Source organism: Leuresthes tenuis, unplaced genomic scaffold, assembly GCF_036924035.1.
Source record: "Leuresthes tenuis unplaced genomic scaffold, fLeuTen1.0.hap1 SCAF_2, whole genome shotgun sequence".
Lineage (NCBI taxonomy): Eukaryota > Metazoa > Chordata > Actinopteri > Atheriniformes > Atherinopsidae > Leuresthes > Leuresthes tenuis.
This window is the reverse complement of record NW_027325356.1, coordinates 23986272-24005941: the sequence shown is the minus strand read 5'-3', so window position 1 is coordinate 24005941 and position 19670 is coordinate 23986272. Positions and strand designations below refer to the sequence as shown.

The 19670-nt window shown below is 36.8% G+C and overlaps 1 protein-coding gene across 1 annotated transcript in view; it reads right to left on the bottom strand.

Annotated features, from left to right (window-relative positions):
* The window catches only part of gpc6a (glypican 6a), a 129694-nt gene that overhangs the window by 53007 nt on the left and 57017 nt on the right, over positions 1-19670 (bottom strand). The window contains exon 3 of the mRNA XM_072380756.1: positions 11532-11923. Within this exon, the coding sequence (XP_072236857.1) occupies positions 11532-11923 (392 nt within the window). The remainder of the gene's footprint in view (positions 1-11531; positions 11924-19670) is intronic.

Sequence of the window (19670 nt, the reverse complement as noted above, 5' to 3'; positions counted from 1 at the left end):
AGCACAACTTGTAAAGTAGTTGCAAGCGACAGTTAATTTAACTTTAGATCTGTGTGTGCCTTCGTTGTGCTTTATTCTTCAAAATTCACACAGAAATCAACAGTGTGAACACTACAAGCATTCTACCAATCTGCAACAAGTAAGACAGGGAGTAGACAGTTTTAAGATTACACTTCCACTCCCACTGCCTTCCTTATGCATCTCCAGCAATCTTTCTACCCCTGTCCCACATCAATGACTCAACTCTTGCAGATAAACTATAGCATTTTCCCATAAAGCTACTTGAATCATTTGATTTCACTGGCTAATTTGCATAGAAATATATTTTCTGAGGAAAGAGAAGGAGGGCCGTTGCCATTTGTTTTCTCTGTTGGATCAGACTGTTCCAGGCAATTGTACCTGTCTAAGGGAAATAAATTGAGTTTGAGCCACCATCAGGTAACAAAACAAAAACAAAAAGAAGCTAACGTGATAACATGTATACTGTGTGATCTAATTATCACCTATAGATGTCATGCTGTACAACCTAATACAGGCCAATTACATTATTTAATGCATTGCTAATTGTATATTTTCTTATGACTAATTCTACAAAGTGTAGTACTAATTCATGGTAATATTGAATGACGTGAAAAAAGAAATCTTAGATTACTCTGCTTCTGTCTTTTCAATTACACTTGGCCTACTTTCTCGGCAGACAATTTAAGAAGAAGTCTGAAAAACTCTGGAATCATTTTCTTAACTAAAGACCAGTATCAAAAAAAGTCTTTATATTCCATGTGGCCTTTAACTGGCAACCAGAGAAATATACTTCATACTGCAAAGTGATGAAGTGTTTCAATCTGCCCTTAAGCTTAGTGAGACTATGGGAAATTTGCATTAAAATTGAGTCTCCTAACACAATTATCTCAAAGGGATTTTTTTCTACTTTGGAGCAGTCACTCGTTGCCCTGGATGAAGGGTAATCTGATAATCTTGTTAGCACTTATTTACAGTTGAGTAGTAGAATATCTCACGGCGAGCCGAGGGAAGAACTCACGAGCGAGATGCCTCAGATCCAGAGAAAGATTAAAACGCTAATCAACTCATCTGATGTTTCAGTACTATGATAACGCTGCATGCAGAATGTGTTTGTGCACAAATGGATACGTGAGTGTTGCATTGGTGGAAAAGGTATCAAAAATTTCTAAGAAGGAATGGCAACACTGCAGAATAAAATACACAAAGGGGAAAGTCTTTCCAGAAAACCCCCAAAAACCTTACATCTGGAAAAGTGTACTTACATTTAGAAGATTTTAGAATATATCCAGTAAAAACAATATAAGATACAGCCATGGATAGTTGGTACATTCCCTATGATGCATAGAAAAAAATTGCTATAAAGACTTTTTATAGCATTAAAATGTCAGATTTTTACTTTTTAACACTGTTGGATAAATCAATTTACTGTAGTGACCGCAATGTACATAATTCACCACATCTTGAAAACCAGCACATTTCACATTCTTAGTAATAATAAGTATAACTGTTGACTGGTCTTGCCCCCTTTAAGGGGCGACGATGTTTGATGACGTGTTTTGTGTTTGATTTGTTCAACCTTTCTTGGAATGCTGTTTTGACCGCTTCTGGAGCTTTGAATAAACAGCACTGTCAAGCGTGTGCGTTCTGTGGAAAATCGCACCTTCTTGGTCATTTCAATTTCCCACATTACTTTCATTTACGCTGCAGTTTGAAAATACAACTTGGAAAAAAAAAAAAGGTTGGGTAAAAATAAAGCAACTATCAAGCATAAAAGCCAAAGTTGGAATCCATTTTGCTCACCTGAAATCAAAAGCAATGAGGCATGTCAAATATGACTAAATAATTCAAATAAAAAGACAGAGTTCGCTGTTATAATGAGAGATAACTCCAGAAAACACAGTTTGAAGACATTACCTTGTCTTTCTGACAAGGTGTTGTCATGCGCATATGGTGTGAACTCCCTTTAGGCGTAACAGAGTGGGAAGAGCGCAGACGATGGAAATTGCTTTGTGCCACCAAGTAATGAAGTTGTGAGAAATGACAATGACTTTGCAAGCTACCAAGGCCAATCAAAGGGAATGCTGGTGGGACAGAGAGTCTGTAGCTAAAAAAAATCTCTACATAGTTCTGTCATAATTATTGTGACAGGTTGCATTGCTTTGCACTGATTGGACAAGGATGTATGACTGCATTGCTACCCCAGCGTCCCCACTCAATTCCACAGCTATTAGTGCCAATGGCAATATGAGTGATCTATCACTGTGCAAATCAGACTACCATCTGCTACCAAAAGTAACATGTGCCTGATTTTACAAATCACTATGAGAAGTTCACTTAAGGTCTCATTTCTTCCAAAGCAAATGGCTGAATGTGTAATTGTACTTGTTTCTGGTAGGAGAAAATATTCAAACAGTTCTATTGTTATACACAAATACAACATCTCTCTCTATGGCTTTGGTTTGGTGCTTGGTACAAAACAGATTCAACATTTCAAAAGCAAATTAATTAATTGATAAGTACATACATTGTATATTTGACTGTATACTGTATCTTTTTATTGTTAATGATTATCAAATCAAAGTTATGAAAGAAAAAAAACATGATTAATGATGCACACACATTAAAAAAAATGTCTTATTAAAGAGGCAACCAAAAGAGTTTATGGGAATATGTGAAGGAGTTTGGTGATGGATGACTTGGCTCCTCTCAAGAAAAGTATATTGTTTATTTGACCATGAAGGTGATCTGACCTTACTCAGTTGTTTTAGCTGTCTAAACAACGCCACATCTTAATCTGAAGGTTGCCAGAGCAGAAAATTCTCATATGGGTCTCTGTGGAAGGTGCTAACAGATGCCCTACTTTGTACCTCTGCAAAAATAAAAGCCAGGGTATGTGATAGATGCTGTTGGTTTGTCTGTCTTTAGGCAGGATGGGGTAAACACTAAGTGTCAAACCTAACTTTGTGAAGAGGTGAAGCAGGACTTACAGATGTGGATTCCATCTATATATCTCCTTAACCAAGGTGGAGTGACATAATTGAAAACATTTGTCTGTGTTAGCATTGTTTAAAAAAGAAAAAGAAAAAAAATACCATACCAAATTTCCCTAAGCTTGACAAAGAGGTGAAGTATGGGAAAAGAAAGAAAACATTCATTTTTGGTACAGATCTGGCTTGGATTAATTTATATAGTTAAAAACAGCCATGGCCTTGGTACAAGATGCTCTCTCAGAGAGCTTTTAATGCTATGGTAAAGCTCAGACACTCCAAATAAAATATACATTTAGAGAATGAAAGAGTAGATTGGACAAATAAAGGGGTAAACTTGTGATGAATGAACTAGACACCATCTATGCACCAAAGATGTTATTTAAAATAAAACAGTCTGTAGCACTTTGTACTTTCACTAATCATGCCTCCTTTTTGTGCTTCTCCATGAACTTTGGCTTTCTCCTACTCAGGATTTTAAAAATAAGATGGAACCAAGACAATTCCAGAGAGACCGCACTAAAATCAGCTGCTGTCAAATCAATGAATGCCTGAGAGTGACAGATTAATCCACATATGAGCAGCCTTGCCTTGCTGAAACAACGCTGTGGTACTTGGTGGGCCCCTGCGACCCCCAGGAGTCATTTCAAGTGTCTGAATTTGTTGAGGCACTGGGATCGGCAGTTGATCTACTCTGACATGCACCATGTTATGTGGCATGTCTGGAGCAGGAGTTGGGACTGTTTCTGTAATTTACCAAGACAAGTGCAAACACGTTAAAAGCCAAGCACGCATAGTGAGATGACTCGCACAGTGCACCATGAGCCAGTCTTCATCTCTGGTGGGTACAAGAATTTCATACACTACACTGATATCCATCTGCCATGGGGCCTCCTGAATTAAAGCATAGCACTCACCCTCTATCCATCTACCTCTAAAGGTCTGCAGCCCAGCCTGAATGTCAGGGGCAAACATGTCTTTGGTGGCTGCCAAGAAATCTCTGGACAAATGTCACAACACTGGTGGTGACAGCCTTCACTGAGTGCTTGTTAAATAAAGATGTGGTCCCATACACTTTAAATCAAGGTGCAAAAAAGCTGTATGAGTGAAGTAGGCAGCTACACTCAGATAATCTGACATATTTTCACTTGTGGATAAGACAGATGGAGAAGAAGTACGATGGATATATTTTCTCAATTTCTGACAATTTTCATCCTTATTTTTGTTCAAAATGTACACCCACTCAGTGTCAGGCTGGCTGAGTCTGAATCTTTTGGAGTTTTCAGCATTAAACAGACGACAGCATATACACTACAGAGGAGCATACCGTACATTTCTATATTATCACTTCGTGTAATTTTCTTGTATTCCAGACCACATGCTGTCTTTCATTTTTTCCAACATTCTGCAGTTCACTACAGATCAAAATCTTTTAATTAAAAGGGACATCTTTGGTGCAGCACATTTCCCAATGACGTGCCAACCTTTTTGAGCCAGTTGCCATCTGCCGTCACAGCACTGTGGCTGAGGCCTTATCCCCTGCAAGCTGTCTGAGCTGTGAGCCAGTGAGAGGGTAGGAAAGAGGAGGGAGGGAGCGAGAGAGAAGTTTGTCTGGTGCATCTGTATCAGTGGGCCTTAGCTAACAAACACGGATGGACCAAGCTCTCTTACTGAAAAAGTCACTTCATCTGCCCTGAGAAAAATCTGCTATGAAATCTTTCAATAGAGCTCTATATGGCTGTACAAAATATTCTTCTCAAATACTGATACTCGGCTATGTGAAAATCTAGATCAGTGACCACATAGATACTGTTACATGTAACTTGTAGAATCACATCAGGACACCTAAGGGTGAAGTCTATATCATCCATCTAAATTTGTGTATATTGAACAGCTTTGTTTGCTCTTGAAGGTTACATCATCAACATTTTTTTATTCTAAAGTCAAATTGCTCCTTGAGGGAAATTTTGGTCATCAAAAAAAAAAAACAGTTCTGAAAAAAAAAAATCAATGGGTTTGGCTATTCTACATGATACTTCTGCTTTGTCTCAAGCAGTCAAACTGTTGATCCTAGTTTGGATTAGTCTTTGCCATCTAACTCAACAGGTCTCTGCAGTCTGCCTTTAAACACACTGTTTCATTAGATACATCCATTGTATCAGATAATGACATGGAAATAGACAATTTCACTATGTTTACATGGTGCTTTATCTGACAATGACTTCTACCTTCTGCACACCAGGGGTTCTGACATAATTGCAGCATACAGCTCTGCTGGAGTGAACCTGGGCTGTTCTTTGGTGCTGTTGATTTGTCTGACAAGTCAGTAAATAAACCAAGGAATGGAACTTCTTATATATATATATGAGAATTATAGTTTGGTTATCTAACATAAGGATGTCTACAGACAAACTGATACAAACCTGAAATCATATATCTATTCAGATTTAAGTCTAACCATGTGCTTTTAATCTATAAACTTAACTATATTTTTATTAATATCCCATATTTTACAACATATTTTTTATCAGAATGCTTAACCAACCATGACTAACGACTTAAGCTGAAAAGGGAAAAGTGATTGCACAATTTTTGCCAAAAACCCCAAATGTGTAGCAATTTAACAATTTTTGGTTGGTAACTTGAACTTTGTTATCTTCCCTGACAGTCTATGGCGTAACATCACCATCCACCCCCTCCCTCATTGGTTGTAGACATCCCCGATATGCAATATAAACATCGTGACAATTTCATGTTACACAAAATGTAAGCATGTTATAATTTGGAGGGAAAAACATAGGCATGTAACATTTTTGGAACTTTGGAATTGCCTTAACCTTACAATTCTTGAACATGCATGCCAGTTTTATGTTTTATGACAGAAACGGGCATATAACAATTTTGAAAACCCCAACAGTGTAGTAATTTAACAATTTTTGAATCTTCATTGTGAAACTTGAGACTCTGTTGCATTTATCTTTATCTTACAATTTCAGTTCCTTGATATATTTGGATGCATTTCATTTATGTATTTCATAGCTACGTGTATTCATATATAGCTTTCAACTATTCATAGTAATTTAATAATTTGTTTATTCAATACTGACTAAAATGGCACTCTGTAGAAAATGACTACAGCAGGTTGCTAATTGAATTCTTCTTTATTTGACTTTTCTTCAGTGTTGGGTCTAATATTATAGCTGAATACATCTGAATACTTTGTCAGGTGAGTTGTGGTTTTCATTGTTGCTGTGAGGCAGGACACCAATACAAGCATGCAATGACACCGAAGGTGTATCAAAGCACACTTTCTATTTTCTTTTATTTCAGCACTGCGTGCTATTCCAAGAGCAATACTTTCAAAATCACTTGTTTAAATGTTTTGGACGGCCATGAAAATCAAACCAAATATCTGCTCACAGCTCCAGAAAAATAATGATAAATTGCAGGTGGTGGCAGGTCATCCACCGCAAAAGGGAAGAAAACAAATATATTGAAAAAAAATGAAGGACGGCATCAAAAGAGACTGGTTTCTCTTTTTTTGGGAAGATTCATTGAGAGCAGTAATTGCGGAAGTTTTCTTTTTCTGTGGCAGGAAAAAAAGGAGCAACAAAAGTGAATACATAAAACATATGACATTATTCTCACTTTACAATAAGATGAAGATTTAACTCATTTGGATATGACTATGCACAGACTAAGTAAAAACAGAACACACACATAAGCCATCGTAACCCGACAGCTTTAACACCATTACAATTTTTGGGGTAAAATGTTTTACCTAATGAAGTGATATCATAATGAAAATAACATAAAAATCTCGTGGAAACCACATATCACTGATGATGATATATTTTACATGCCAGCAATGCAATCTGTCAGAGTAATAATCTTAGGTGAATGTTATGGAAAGAGTAGAGACTGCCCTGGAATTCAATGTGATATTGTATGACAGTTTGTGGTTGAAAATGAGTGTATAATGAGATCAACATTGCACTGTAAACCATCAGAGAAAAAAATCCAACTGTACATAATTTGTCATGATGATAGAAGCAAGTTGGATTTGTTGCACAAAGGACAAGGCGAGCTTCCCATGTGTATGCAGAGTGAGTGATGAGTCCTCTAAATGCTCGAACTTTAAACCATTAAAAAAGGTCCAAATCCCTGCAATCTTTTCTGAGCAGGTCTTAATGTGGCTGGACTGTGTTTTAAGTACATCCAGGATAAAACTCTTAATGGTCATCGTAAAGTGTAAGCCAGAGAGATCCTCCTCTTAATCCAGGATATAGGTCCAGGAAACTGTTCAGTGCAAAGCAACTGAAATCCCATTTTATGGAGTTATGGAGAGATATCTTCCCTGTTCTGGCCTCGCCGCATGCAGAGCTGTCTGTTAGCTGTAATTATGTACGGCTCATCGTGGTCAGCGCATCATCCTGTGCTAGAGTAATGTGGAGAATTCAAACGACAGATGGTTATAAGCAGCCGTTTGATGGAAAAGGGACATTTTGTCATTTGACTTTTATTTGGAGAGTTGGAGAGCAATGAATCTGGCTATTTGAGTTGAAACCTTAATGATGACTTGTTTGATTCACCTACCAGAGGCCATATGCAGTCTGCAGGAGCACAAGACAAGTGGCAATCTATTATACTATTCATCATACACTGGTATCTTCAAGTGGTAAAAAGTATCTTTCAGCCTCGACTTTTAAGATAATGTAGAAAATCATCATCACCACAGCCATTTTTCTCTAATGTCTTGCTCAGGATAGAAAGCTTAATTTCTTGCAAAAGCATTGAAGGGTGGAAATCACCTAAATGGATTATATCTGACAATCTTTCATGCTAATGTTGGCTAATGGGTTATCAAATATGCTGTTGAGCCTGCAAACAAGTATCTGTTTCAATTATGTGTCAGCACCACAGAAAGCAGCAAGCTTTAACAGAGATTTTAGACACACAAAAACATCACAGTAGAACACTTGATTTTATTCAAGGCGACGTCAACCTACCCAAGCGATGGTCTTTTCCTAACCCTGTTCAGATTTGTTGCCAATATCTAATCAAGAGTACAGAGCCAAAGCAACAAATAGCCAAAAAGCAGTGAATATTAAATTGAGGTGGAAGAATTTAGCGGTCGGATGATTAATGGCTGATTTAAAACTCTTACAGATATACTGTATCAACATTTATATTTTCAGATAAGAAAGAAAGATATAGAAACTGCTTTTAGGGCTATTTCTGATGGTCTCAGTTTTTCTAGTAGAGCACACCCCATTTTCATTGTTTACACAGTTGAGCAGCTGGTGTTGTGGAGTAAACCATTATCAAGTTTAAAACTATCTTATGAAATACATAACCAACAGATTATAACATTAACATAATCATTTTCCTTTTTCAGTAAAGGTAATATAACATTAATCCTGGCCTGACAACAACCATGTCACTCATGCTTGTTACATATTTAACTTTTTTTGCTAAGTGGAAATCAGATCTTTTATTTATCATGACAATGAACTTATCCCTTATGAAGCTTACGAAATCCCTCTGTTGGTTGTCGATCTGCTCCTGCTTCTATGCGTGTAATCTTGTCCTTACACAACCTCAAGTGAACCTGAGAACTAAGGAAGTCTATCATTTCAACATATTGCAGGAAATCACCACATAATGTTAGATGTTGTGATCAGTTTAGTATTTCTCTAAAACTGAGTTGGTTCCACCGTAGCTTACTCTACATAATAAGAAGCAGTGTAAACAAAGTATTCCACTATCATGACAGATGATGTGTTTGTCACAACAGTCAAGCTTTTTAGTGTTCCTGAACACCCTGTGCTCACAAGCGAGCAGCTAAAATAACTCATACCGCTTAAAGACAAAATCTGAATTATGATGGTATAGTTCCTCCTATAAAGTATAAACAAATGAATGTTGCTTATGGAAATGGAATGGAATTGAACGGTACTTTCTATAAACGGTTATACATTTACACCTAAAATATGTGAATGTATTGTGTGTTGCCAGAGTATGATGTTAAGCTAATGGCTTTTTGGCACAACAAGTGCAGGGACAGGTTCTAAGGTCAAGGAGATTTGTCATGTCAGGCAACTTTTCACCTAGACTTTGCAGGACGTTCACCAGCCTGACAGCCTACAGCAAAGCCACTCGGCTTCCTGGCACCACTTCATAATTGATGGGGAAGCTCAGATTATGGGATTTGATCCAGAATGGTGGTGCCTTTCAGGCCGAGGACAAATTGTACAGAAGCACTCATCTGAGCTCATTTTGCTCATTTCATATGAACATTAAAATGGCTCACCCTTATGAGATCATTTATGGCAAGGCTAAAGTAAGCATGCTAAAGCCCCCAAATATCATCCAATAACAACTCCGCAATCCAACAAATGCAAGTACTGCCAATTTGGAGGAGAACAAGAGGAATGCAGTAATCTGTCCTCTTTTCATGTCTGAATATTTAAATTTATTATTCATATTTCAAGTCATGGTTGTCTGTCGCAAACTTTTCCCTTGTCGTGAGGTATGTACAGTAATATAATTGATTTTACAAGGAATGCAAACCAACAAAATATGATCACTATCACTAAAGGACAATTACGATACCCAAACAATACATATGTACATACTAAAAAGTTTTTTTTTTACTCTGCACAATATTAATAAAGGCTTGACAGAAAAGATTTGGTTGAAAAAGTTCTGTTAGCAAAATCTTCCCTTTTTCTGTGATCTACACTTAATACAGGATGTTAAGACTCCAACATTGATGTGATTAAACTTTTTTATCAAACTGTGAACATCTCATTTCTTTTTCCATCTCACTCTTGCTCCTACTTTTTTTACTCTTAGCTCTTCTTACAATTTGTCTCTCGACTGAATTCAACAGAACAGCGAGTTTCAACCTACGAAGCAGCCACAATGAATCTTATCGCTGCAAAGGTCTAAAGACAGCTTTAAAACTCATTGTCTGAAATGAATGAATGTCTGAAAACCCACAATTTTATAAAATGTTGGAGCAAATGAAGCAAGCTGATTTCGGAACATTATACTATATCTGTCTTTATGGTTCATCATTGTGTGTGATAGAGAAAAAAAAGCACTAACTAGCCTGTAATACTAGTGAGACGTGATGTATGCATGCTCACGATTGAGTGAATGTGGCTTGTAGTGTAAAAGCCATTTGAGAGGTCCACTGGAATAGAAACGTAATATATCAAAACAGTTAATTTACCATTTGCCATCAGTAATAGTAACAAATTATTAGATGAATGTCAGGCACAAGTAAGTGATAAAGTTTCTGTTTTAAATTCACGGCTGGCCATCGTTAAAGATATAAAGTTGCAAGCTTTTTCTTCTCTGACTTTCTTCCCATATTACATATGCTCATAAATATATCAGCAGGCCTGTAACTAAGGTCCATGAAGTGTAAAACAATGTAAAAAATCAGTTGTGATAGTGATACTTATGGGATGACAACTGACTTCTGATCTTTTTGAATTGTTAGGTTTACTAAACCCTCACTTTATTTATTTTACATTTGTATCCAATGTTACATTTTTTTTGTAAGAAATCAACCTATTAAACTTGAAGGAAAACTAAATGGGGAGAGGTGAATGTAAATTGTCAGATTTTGCATCCATTTAACACAGACGAATACAGCAGAACTCTGCAGCAGTTTGTCTCAGGGGCTGGAAAAATAATCAAAAACAAGCAGCTGTGGTTTTCTTTTAGTTTAGACTCGCATTAAAATCTGTGTTTGATATGGAGTTAGAAAACTTGTCCACTAAGCTTCTAAAAAACCTCAGCAGTATTTACAGTTTGATAACACACAAAAATAGGCACATTGTTTTAATCAACCATTTTCCAAAAAGTCATCATTATCATTAACCTGTATTTAGCTGCAAGAATAACATTACACTTATTGATCAAAAAGTAACAAAATTACATAAGCAAAGAAAACACTAAAGTCGAACAGAAATGTCAGATCTCCGTTGGCGATTCCAATGAAATGTTAAGCAAAATGTGTGTTCACCATTATTCACATAAAGCATGTCTCAAACTGACCAATTCTTAAGGTGTAATAAATAATTTAGAAGGATTGCAAGTGAAGTAGGCTATGAAGAGCACAGAACAGCTTTCAAATAAGTATGAATAGTGGAATTATTTCTGAAGGATGTAGGCCCAAAGAGCAGTAAACACTTGGCTACAGAAAGCAATCAGTTAAGACCATATGTTGAAAAATCATAATTATAGTCATAATACCCATTGACTTGAAATGCTGTGCCAGAAATCCTGTCCAACCATTCGAAAAATATAAATTGTGAGTCAGATGACAAGGATAATATATCATTTATGTTCACATGCTCACAATCCAGTTTAACAGAGGACACTAAATCCAATACAGGCTGCTAGAAGCTAGTTGCGATGCTTATATCTGTATCTTAAAAGTCAACAACAAACAATCAAGCACAGACAAAATCTCAGCCAGATTATGAGAAAAAAAATTAAACTCACCTTAGCGACCCTGTTGGCCACCTCCCGACCCACCATTAGCCCTTGGACAAAAGTCCGTGCTGCGATGAAGGCTCTGGTGACCTGAGCCTTCAGCTTTCTGGGCACATCTCCAAACGGCTTTAGCTGATCTATGCATTTACTAACACATTCCAGGTAGTCGTCTGTGAAGTGGTACTGGGAGTTGAGTAACTGGAACATGCGCTCCAGCAGCCTGGCCCAGAAGTCATTCAACATCTCCTCCAAGTTCACGTTTCCCCCCGTGTAGTAGCGCTTCAGCTCAGTGAACAGGTCCTGGAACAGCTCAGAGTTCTGCATGTACAGGTTCCCATACGTCTTTGTGAACATACTGTTGAGCGATTTCTCTGAGTTGTCCAGCAGCTCCAAGAAAAACTCTACATGGATGAATGTTTTGGGGAGAGAGAAAAACAAGCAGCTGAGTCAATTATGCAGATTTTTACACTTTACACTTTAACTTTTCTGACTTTTCGTACAAAATGATAGAAAAATTCCTATCCTTTATGCATTTCCACTAAAACATAGAAAAAGATTCTAAATAGGAGCATATGTCTAATCTGCTTAGATAACTCTTTTTCTATTTACTTTAATTTAATGTGTCATTTTATGGTCCTGTCTGCACATACAGTAAACATGTTCAGCAGCCAATAATAGGCACTTGGTTGAGTGTAGAAAGTATATGCCGAGCATTCATAATTCATTAGAAGAAATAATGGGCCACAAAAAACATGAATGATTAATGTAAAGCTCCTGACTGCATACTGTAACAAAATATTCATGAGTTTTAGACACTGACACTTGTATACGTTATCATCCTGGGCACATTAAAACTGGGCCCATAATTGCCCAAAATCGAGTTGGCTAAAGACTCCGTTACAAGGTTTCTCTGAGAAATTAAAACGTCTCCTGTCTTTCAGTCGTTGGACTTACCATCGTAAAGTGTTAACTTTACAGAGTTGGCTCTCTGAATTAAAAAATATAGAATTTTATCTATTTTAGATGTGAAAATTTGAATCATATAATAAAATAGATTGATCGATCTGGGTGAAGCTTGCAATCCCAGTGTGATGTTGCCACAAAAAACACATGAGACATGAAATGTGCAGTCCTGAAACCCCATCAGTGTGAAGGTCCACATATGTGTGGATTTAAGTAGGAAGCGATCAAACCCCAGCTGGGACACAGAATAGTAAGGTTGATTCACAAACTCAGTAACTTTCTTTGTGATTAAAATGTGTCTGCCCACACAAATAGGGCACTATTCAATTAACAGCACCAACACTGTCAGCCTGATCTAAATTTTTCTATTCATGGAGAACAGTAATGTAGGTGATATGTACAAAATAAAATAGAATTCATACAGTATATCTTTCTTTTTGGTGATGGCACTTCAGAGATGTTTTAACATGCAGAATGTGCTGATTACCACAGCAGACCAAGCACACAGACATCAATATGAACAGGAGTTATAATACAATTCAAATTTAAGTTTCACAGCAATTAAATCTTTGTCTCGTTGTCATCTGAGCAAGTTGCTTTCTTCCATGTGACTACCTGCTCTCTTGAGTGTTAAATCAGTCAACAAAGAGAAAAATAGAAAGAATAAAATGGCAGAAGTAGCAGGGGAGTATCACTGAAGCCTAGCTAATAGGATCCCATGTTCCTGAGCGCACAGGCATAAATGTTGGGAAGATCATAACACATCTCTCTAAGCACAAATGTTAAATATTCCTCCACCATGCTTCGTAAACAAACATGCAGCAGACATTTCACATAGCATGTTTGCTAATAAACCATCTGAATGCTGTTTTCCAGGCTGGCTGACATGTCTTATAATTGTTAAAGATAGCAGATCCCCCCTGACATGGTGGCCATGTCCCTTTTTAATATGAATTTCCCTTCTCTGATAATGATGAAATCACGATGAATCATTTCATGTGCGGCTTATTTTAAGCACACTAAAGCTGGACTGTGCCATAAGCAATAAAAGGAAAGAAAAAAATCTAAAAATCATGAAAACTATTTAAATACATTCTATATAAATCTCAACTATTTAATTAACATGGATAATAGCAAAATTATAAATACTTCATTCATTTTACCATAATTTTGTGTTTTGATAATAGAAATTTGCAATTATTCCTTATTTTGTAGGTAAAAGATTTTTTTTTTAAACTACTCATAAAGCTGATTAAAAATGAAACAATTAGAAACACCTGCATACATTACATTCATTCTTTGCCGTGTGCATTACATAAATCATTTTTACAAATTGCAAGTATTTCAGAATGTTTTAGGGAAAAGCAATGTTACAATGAACCATCGACCGGATCAAAGGGAGTGATCGGAGCACTTGCTCTTAATATACATTGAATTGTTTGAGATCACTACAGTCCTGAGCGATAATTCACCAGCGTGAGAACCTAAAAAACATTCCATATTGTATCACTATATTTCCTCTAAACGTCCAACATTGGCAGGGAGGTATAGTTCATCTTTACTTGTTCCTTTTGACCAGATTTGTAGCTGTAACTTTTTTTGCGAGCCAAACCACACCTAAAAGAGCTAGGAGACCAGTCCCTGGACACTCATTCTACTTTCTTTGCAGTTGAGTGACCTGCCATTACACCAACATTTGTTTAAATATTAAGAGCCTACAGGGGCTTTTTCATTCCATTTTTCCAATTAGATCTGAATCAAGGACATGTAACCCCCTGTGTATTGAGCAGGCTATATTCTGTCTATGTTACCATTTAAAGTGCACGCAAGATGGGTGAATATGGTAAAGCAACAGCTCACCCACCTTGTTTGTATCATACTGATATCAGTGACATTTAAGTTGCTTAACTAACTTAAATATATTCAAAAACATTTCTGAACATTTGCCATGAAAGACTTTGCAGTCAAGTTGACAACAAAGTTGACAATTTGTTGATCAAGTAGTCCTAAGAGGAGGTAGCGGGTGAAGTGAAACTCATCTTAATCATTACATGCTTTCTTCTTTTTGAAATTTCTGCACTTAAAAAAAAACAACAAAAAAAACCCACTGTAAATCCCCTCTCCTGCAGAGCTCTGAGAAATAAAATGAATCACCAACCCACATTCCCCCATGAAGGAGAATAAAAGCAATGCTCATATGTCTCAGAAGAAACTGAACATAAAAGAATGGGACAATTATTTGATGTTAGCATATCTGTTTCTATTATTCCCCTGAAAAACACACACTGCCAAAAGAGAGCTAAGAGGAGCTGTGTTAAGATGATATTTTTGTACTTGGATAATACTGTAAGACGCGTGACTCCATTTTACACATAGAGCAACACGATAGATCTCCACAAAAATGCAGAAGACTGTCTGTTTTGAATGCCAACAACAGGGGAGCTGAAGTCTAATGATGGCAGAGTTGGCTGATTGATCCTGCTGGGTGTGAGGTGCAGCAACCACTCTTGATGCCAGTAGTAGGACATTTAAACACATTTTTCTGCACTTCTTTGATTGTATTTAAAGCCTATTCTCTTTTGATTAAATAATGCAGAATCCAATTAGCATTTCTTCTATTTTCACTCAATTTAAGAAGACCAAAGAGCTGATACCATTATGAACCTTGGCACAAAAACAATGTTGATCAAATGATATGACAATTTTGGCAAATGATAAATATAAAATTATGAGATTGGAACCCAATAGTTTGGGATATAATGAGTACATGAGGTGTGCTGAAATATTGACTACCCTTTCCTTTACATAACTGTTGGTAGTTATGTTTCATTTCAAGGTCTGATACCTGGAAAGCAGGCTGCGCTTACAGTTTGAAATAGCAGCTACAGCTTGCCAACTCGTCAAGAGTGAATTGCTCTCAGCTGGCCAAAGTACATATTTTGCCAGCGAATTATCATTGAGCGTTATTGACCTTGGATAACATTTAGAAGCCCAACTTTCCAGGTGTTAACACTTGGAAACATGTCAATAGATGGCTGTTTGCTTACTGACTATAAATCTTACTCATATATAAGTGATCCCAACGAATGACTCCCTTAAACATTGATGGTTAGATGAATGAAGATATAGTATGTTATGTAGAAAATATTATAGGGACGTCGAAATATAACAAACAAAAACAAGCTAAGGAACTTATGAGGGCTTCAGAGCTAAACTAAGCTAAACTAATTCAACAAATCCCGAAAGAAGCTAATTACACAAAAAAGTGTTCAGATGGATATACAAAGTAACTGAATTTAAATGTAGAGCAAAGTAAAGTTCTGATTTCTGTATAAAAACATCTTACATGCATTGCACAATAGAAGCATATAACATGTTAAAAGGCCCAGAACTGTGTTTAATTGAATTGAGGAGTACAGTTGTACTGTACTTTCACCAGATATTTTTGTTGAGGATTTTTAGGGCTGGTCTAAAATCATAAATCTGTGATGCAGTGGGATTGAGTATGTAAAAGATTAGCAAAAAACCTCCTCCTCCCGAACATTATGAATAGATCAGTTATTAGCCCCAGACTAGCAATCAGTTGGCTAACTGTCCTGCCTTCATCACAGAAATGCACCTTTCCTGCAGGCCAGAATTTTCCAAACTTGAAACTGAATATGAATTATGAGAAAAAGAAAAACTGGATCGATTTTACGATGAGTGAAGCTGAAATGTGGCAACACTGCAGACCTGGCAACACGCTGAGAATCAGATTTGTGCTTTGGTGCCCAGTGGATTGAAGGGACAAGTTAATGATCTCGTATCATGGTTGTGTGTGCACAGGAGTGAATGTGGATATACGAGTTAACTCCGCACTGAATTCATTTTGTGAAGAGCAAGCAGGGCGACGTGGGTGTTTGAGTGTCGCAGGCCAACTCAGGGAACTAAAGTTTCGGGAGTAACTGGTCATTCTATCCATTTTGGCTCAATCCTTAGCAGGATGTACCCAATGTAGGAATTTAAGCACAATTTGACAAAGTTGGTTCAAAGCTGACTGAGATATTTCATATCTGCATTTTGTGTTTGTGATTCTGCATCGAAGAAGCTTGCAATGGTTAAATGAGCTCTGTTTAACCTGTCAGTGCCATTAATTTGAGCTGTTTCAAGATCTGTAAATCAGGGTGTTTTATGGCACATGCCACCAGCATCTGAGAGCAAAGACCACATCATTTTCTCCTTTCTTTAATTATTTAAGACCTAATTCTATTGACTTTTGTTTAATCATTCATGTTTTGGCTGAGTAGTTAGAAACACTTCAACACTTTTAGAACAACCCTCTAAAAGTCTGTGTAGGACTTTAACAGTAACCTTTCCTTTCTTTGTTATTGATTCCTCAACGTGTCCTAGTTACTCAACATACAGTATCTTTAATATGTGTAAAGTGCACAAAAATGTTTGTTATGTAAAGTATAATAAATAACACTATTATCACTGTCGTGTGATTAGCCTCAGGCTATCGCTCAAAAGTGACCGCAAAGAAAAATAAGCCATAAAAACTGCACGTAAGAAGAGGTTTCACACAAGCGGTGATCATAACTACAGATGGACTAAATATACACTGAGCTCACATCCTTGAAGTAGTTCTGTGTGAAAAATCCATTTTCTCTGAGAGCAGTGCAAAGTACTCCTTTGATATCTGCCCTAATTACTGTAAATAATTATCATGATTAATAAAGGTGACCTTTCTGTTGCTCTGATAATAACACTTTATCCACAGAAGGAAACATGAACTCACCCATCAATTCTACTTTGCGCTCTTTGAAAACTCGCTCATTTTTTACCGCCTCGAGCAATGAAATTTCTCATTTTTGAGTATGGTTAATTAAGAGCACATTTCAATTAATGGTCTTAAAGTGTTGAATGGCCAGTGGGTAGTGATTGTACAAAGCAAATAATATTACATTGGATACACTTCATCCTGGTGATGTTATGCATTTTGAGAGGAATCAGAGAGACATCAAGCTTTCAGTATAATGACCAGAGGTTTGACTGTTCCTTAATGAAATAACTATGGCATATCATACAATAGATAAAAATCAAGCATATATATCGTTTAACCCCTATAAACATATCAAATCACCCTGGAACATACACCATCTGAGGCTGTTACCACAAAACCTCCAAGTCTTGTGTCAGCCTAACTTTACGTTTCATTTTGATCCCGACTTTTCAATCTATCTGACAACATTATCGATTTTTCCGAAACTGGATTTATTTTCATAAGCTAATGGGGCAAGTTTTAGTAACAACTATACTCAAATGAATTCTAATCTGTAGGTTAACAGTGTTGAGTACCTATCTAATCAGCTTCTCACCAGTGGATTACTTGGAATCTATGGAAGTACAGTTTCAAATTACTGTAAATGGTGCAGAATCTTGTGGGGATTTTCTCAACCTGAAAGCACAAAGGTGAAGTGAGTTCAGTGCATATAATATAACCAAGGGAGCAAATGTGACCAGTATGTGTTTGAAATTGGAAACTAACAGCAGCCTCTGCTGTAAAGTCTAATGTTTTGCCATTCTGCCTATCAATCCGACTTCTTCTCTGTGCCAACTTAGCAGATCTATAACTCCAGTATATCCACTTACTGCTTCCTTTACCTCCATCAGGCTATGGCCACAAGAGGCTGTGGTTGCAATGAAAGGTAAGCAAAAGTTAAAAACCTGGGTTGCCGAACTGACATCTGGCATACTTTTAGAGAAGATGGGTATCTATTTGATAGATTTTCATGAAATACGCCACACTGGTCTTTACAGGATGTACAGAAACAACTATGTTGATCATTTATTTGGTCATACATGCTATCACATATAGGTAAACATTTAACTGTTCAAATTTTTCATTTACGACTTCATGCAGAACAAGTCAACTACTCGTTAAAAAAGAGGTATGTGTAAATGTTGGACTGATGGCATGTCAACTAGCCTTTTGTGTAGAAAACAGTATAATCACAACATGTTAAAAAAAAAACACTCAAAAACAATATATTTGCAGAAAATAATCTTATTAGTGTTGCCATTGTAAGCATTTCAAAGCAACACTGCCTAAGTCCACACAATCCCAGACTTTGAGGGTGATCTCTACAGCACTAGCCATCTATCCTAGAGGGCATTTGGATTTGCAGCAGCAAATGTATGTGATCGAAGTTCATAGAACTGTTTTCAGTTAGATTTCTCTGTTTTGCTCTTACTTCAGGTCCAGAGTTTTCCTTTGTAACGTAACTGTACACTGACTAGACCCAGATGATTGATCGCTGATATGATCTAATATATAAATCTTTAATGACTATTCAAAACACTACTCATACATGATAGAGCAAATACAATGGTCACCTTCAGAGCTGACCAGTAAATTGTGCAGGACCAGCATGTATTTACACTGCTGATCTTGTCAGTCCCTGTGATGCAGATACCCTTGCAGACACGGTTGCTGTTCAATATTCCACGGTAAAGCACAAGGTGTCATATTTCATCCAACATTATACGTACAGCATAGCTACTTGAATAGTTGTGAAGATATCCTATCATACTCAAAGCACTTGTTAATTATAAACATCATAAACATACAAATTATCTGTCTTAATTATCAGTGTTTGCTTTCATGTGTGGGTGGAGAGCAGTAACAGTAAAGTGCCAGCTGCAGCTGCTACTGAGATGGAGCATGTCATGTAACTAAAGTGGAAACCTACAAAAAGTCCTTCCATTTTGATTGTCATGCACTGTCACCAACACCTCTCTTTACCTTTGATTTCACAACACACACAGCACTCACGTACAGAGGCATACGGACCATAGAATAAGAGAAACAGAGATTTTCACTAAGCCTCAGATGAACAAATGATTTTTGTTTTACCCTGTGCTCATCTCTACAAGGTTAAAAAACACAATGATTAATACATATTAACAAAGACTAACTGTATATTTGAGCATCTTTTTGTATTTAAAGTTATCTTATATCACATTTTAAATCAGATCCTTGTAATGACAGCTTTGTTTAGCTCTATTCAATATTCATAACCATAACAGATATAAAAGACCCTAGAGAGTTTATTGTGGGTGTATTATATGTATGCATAAGCACACTTTCAACCAATTAAGATAATATTGTTTTCTGTCCTGATTGTTACCTTGAACAGCCTGGCG